The sequence below is a fragment of the Nicotiana sylvestris genome, chromosome 12 (assembly GCF_000393655.2).
Source record: "Nicotiana sylvestris chromosome 12, ASM39365v2, whole genome shotgun sequence".
Lineage (NCBI taxonomy): Eukaryota > Viridiplantae > Streptophyta > Magnoliopsida > Solanales > Solanaceae > Nicotiana > Nicotiana sylvestris.
In genome coordinates, this window is record NC_091068.1 from 113,218,697 (window position 1) to 113,221,690 (window position 2,994).

The 2,994-nt window shown below is 42.8% G+C and overlaps 1 protein-coding gene across 1 annotated transcript; it reads right to left on the reverse strand.

The window, feature by feature from the left end:
• Positions 1–929: 929 nt before the first annotated feature.
• LOC138883559 (uncharacterized) lies at positions 930–1,547 on the reverse strand. The gene has a single exon (XM_070164254.1). It carries the CDS (start codon positions 1,545–1,547, stop codon positions 930–932), a length of 618 nt encoding a protein of 205 aa, XP_070020355.1.
• Between the last annotated feature and the right edge of the window lie 1,447 nt (positions 1,548–2,994).

The following is a 2,994-nucleotide window of genomic DNA, read 5'->3' on the forward strand; positions in this document are numbered from 1 at the left end:
TGCGTCTGAATTGATTGGTTTTGGCCAAATTTCTCCATCCATTTTTGCAAGTATGAGTGCTCCTCCTGTCAGCACCCTGTGAACCATGTACGAACCTTGCTAGTTGGGAGAGAATTTCCCTTTGGCTTCATCTTGATGTGGGAAGATCTTCTTCAGCACCAATTGACCTGGTGCAGATTGCCATGGTTTGACCTTTTTGTTGAAAGCTCTGGTCATTCTATTCTGATAAAGTTGGTCATGACATACTGCATTCATCCTCTTTCCATCGATAAGGGCCAATTGTTCATAGCGGTTCCTTATCCACTCTGCATCGCTGAGTTCAGCTTCTTGTATGACTCTCAAGGAAGGAATCTCTACTTCGGCTGGGATGATAGCTTCGGTACCATAAACCAGCATGTAAGGGGTTGCCCTGGTTGATGTGCGAACTATAGTGCGGTATCCCAATAAAGAAAAAGGTAGCTTCTCATGCCATTGTTTGTGGTTCTCTACCATTTTCCTTAGTTATCTTCTTGATGTTTTTGTTGGCGGCTTCTACGGCTCCATTCATCTGAGGTCTGTAGGTTGTGTAATTCTTGTGCTTGATTTTGAAAGTTTCACACATGGCTTTTATCAGATCATTGTTGAGGTTGGAGGCATTATCAGTAACAATGGACTCGGGAACTCCGAATCAACAAACAATTTGATCCTTTACAAAATCTGCGATGACTTTCTTGGTTACAGCTTTTTAGATGCAGCCTCTACCCATTTTGTGAAGTAATCAATGGTTATCAGAATAACCTGTGTCCATTTGAAGCATTGGGCTCAATTGGACCAATAACATTCATTCCCCAAGCGGCGAATGGCCAAGGATAGCTTGTTGCATTGAGCTCGTTTGGCGGCATTTTTATCATATCGGCATGCACCTGGCATTGAAAGCATTTGCGGACATACTAGATGCAATCTGTTTCCATGGTCATCCAAAAGTAACCAGCCCTAAGTATCTTCTTAGCCAAGACAAAACCATTAATGTGTGGGACACATGTCCCGGCATGTACATCCTCAAGTAGCTTAGAAGCTTCCTTTGCGTCGACACATCTTAGAAAACCTAAATCAGGAGTTCTCTTGTACAAGTTTCCTCCGTTGTGGAAGAAGTGATTGGACAATCTCCGAAGTGTGCGTTTCTGAGTGTGATTTGCATGCTGCGGATATTCTCCCTTTAATAAGTATTCCTTGATGTCATGGAACCAAGGTTTTCCATCTGTTTCTTCTTCAACACAAGCACAATATGCCGGCTGATTATGAATTTTCACTAGAATATAATCAATATAATTCTTATCTGGATGCTGTATCATGGATGATAAAGTGTCCAATGCATCGGCGAACTCATTCTGAATTCTAGGCACATGTCGGAACTCTATCTTCGTGAAACTCTTTCTCAATTCAGGCACATGGTGCACATATGGCAATATCTTGGAATTCTTGGTGGCCCATTCTCCTTTTACTTGGTGTACAAGCAGATCTGAGTCACCGATTACCAGCAGCTCCTGAATATTCATGTCGACTGCCATGTTGAGCCCTAGTATGCATGCTTCATACTTTGCCATGTTGTTGGTGTAGGAAAATCTGAGTTTAGCATATACCGGATAATGTTGACCCATTTCTGATACCAAAACTGCTCCAATTCCCACTCCTCTGAAATTTGCAGCTCCATCAAAGAACATCTTCAACCCTCGTATGCTTCGGTAATGTCTTCTCCTACAAATGATACTTCTTCATCAGGAAAATACATCTTCAATGGTTCGTATGCTCCTCCCACCAGATTTTCAGCAAGGTGATGTGCCAATGCTTGTCCTTTGACTGCCTTTTGAGTTACATAGATGATGTCGAACTCACTCAACAGTATATGCCACTTGGCCAACTTTCTAGTCGGCATGGGTTTCTAGAATATGTACTTCAGAGGGTCCATCCTGGATATGAGGTATGTAGTGTAGGCATAGAAGTAATGCCTCAATTTCTAAGTTGTCCAGGTTAGAGCATAGCAAGTGCATTCAAGCAGAGAGTACCGTGCTTCATAAGGTGTGAACTTCTTACTCAAGTAATATATGGCTTGCTCCTTTCTTTCTGTCTCGTTATGTTGTCCCAGAACACATCCGAAGGCTCTATCCAATATAGATAGATAGAGTAGCAAAGGTCATCCTGGTTCTGGTGAGACTAGAACTGGTGGTGTGGACAGGTACTCCTTGATCTTGTCAAAAGCTTTCTGACAATCCTCTGTCCAAATTGTTTCGGCATCTTTTCTCAACATCTTGAAGAAGGGTTCACATATTACTGTGGGTTGTTCTATGAATCGACTGATGTAGTTGAGACGTCGTAGGAAGCTCATTACGTCCTTTTTGCTCTTAGGCGGTGGTAACTTCTGAATAGATTTGACTTTGGATGGATCCAGCTCGATCCCTCGACGACTGACAATGAAACCCAGTAATTTTCCTGCGAGAACCCCTAATGCACATTTTGCGAGATTCAGTTTCAAATTGTACCTTCTGAGCCTGTCAAAGAACTTTCTCAGGTCTTTTATGTGATCTGCGACCCTCTTGGACTTGGCAATGACGTCGTCCACATACACCTCTATTTCTTTATGGATCATGTCATGGAAGATAGTTGTCATAGCTCTCATGTAAGTGGCCCCAGCATTCTTCAGACCGAATGGCATCATCTTGTAACAGTATACACCCCAAGGCATAATAAAAGTTGTCTTCTCTGCATCTTCTTCGTCCATCCAGATCTGGTGATAGCCCGCGAAGCAATCCACAAAGCATTGGAGTTCATGCTTGGCACAATTATCGATCAGGATGTGTATGTTTGGTAGTGGGAAGTCGTCCTTAGGACTTGCTCTGTTTAAATCCCGATAGTCAACACATACTCTGACCTTCCCATCCTTCTTTGGAACTGACACAATGTTAGCTAACCAGGTTGGGTACTCAACCACCCTGAGAACTTTGGCTTTGATCTGCTTGG

Coding starts and splice junctions, on each gene's coding strand:
- LOC138883559 (XM_070164254.1), bottom strand. CDS start 1,547: ATGGCAGTCGACATGAATATTCAGGAGCTGCTGGTAATCGGTGACTCA.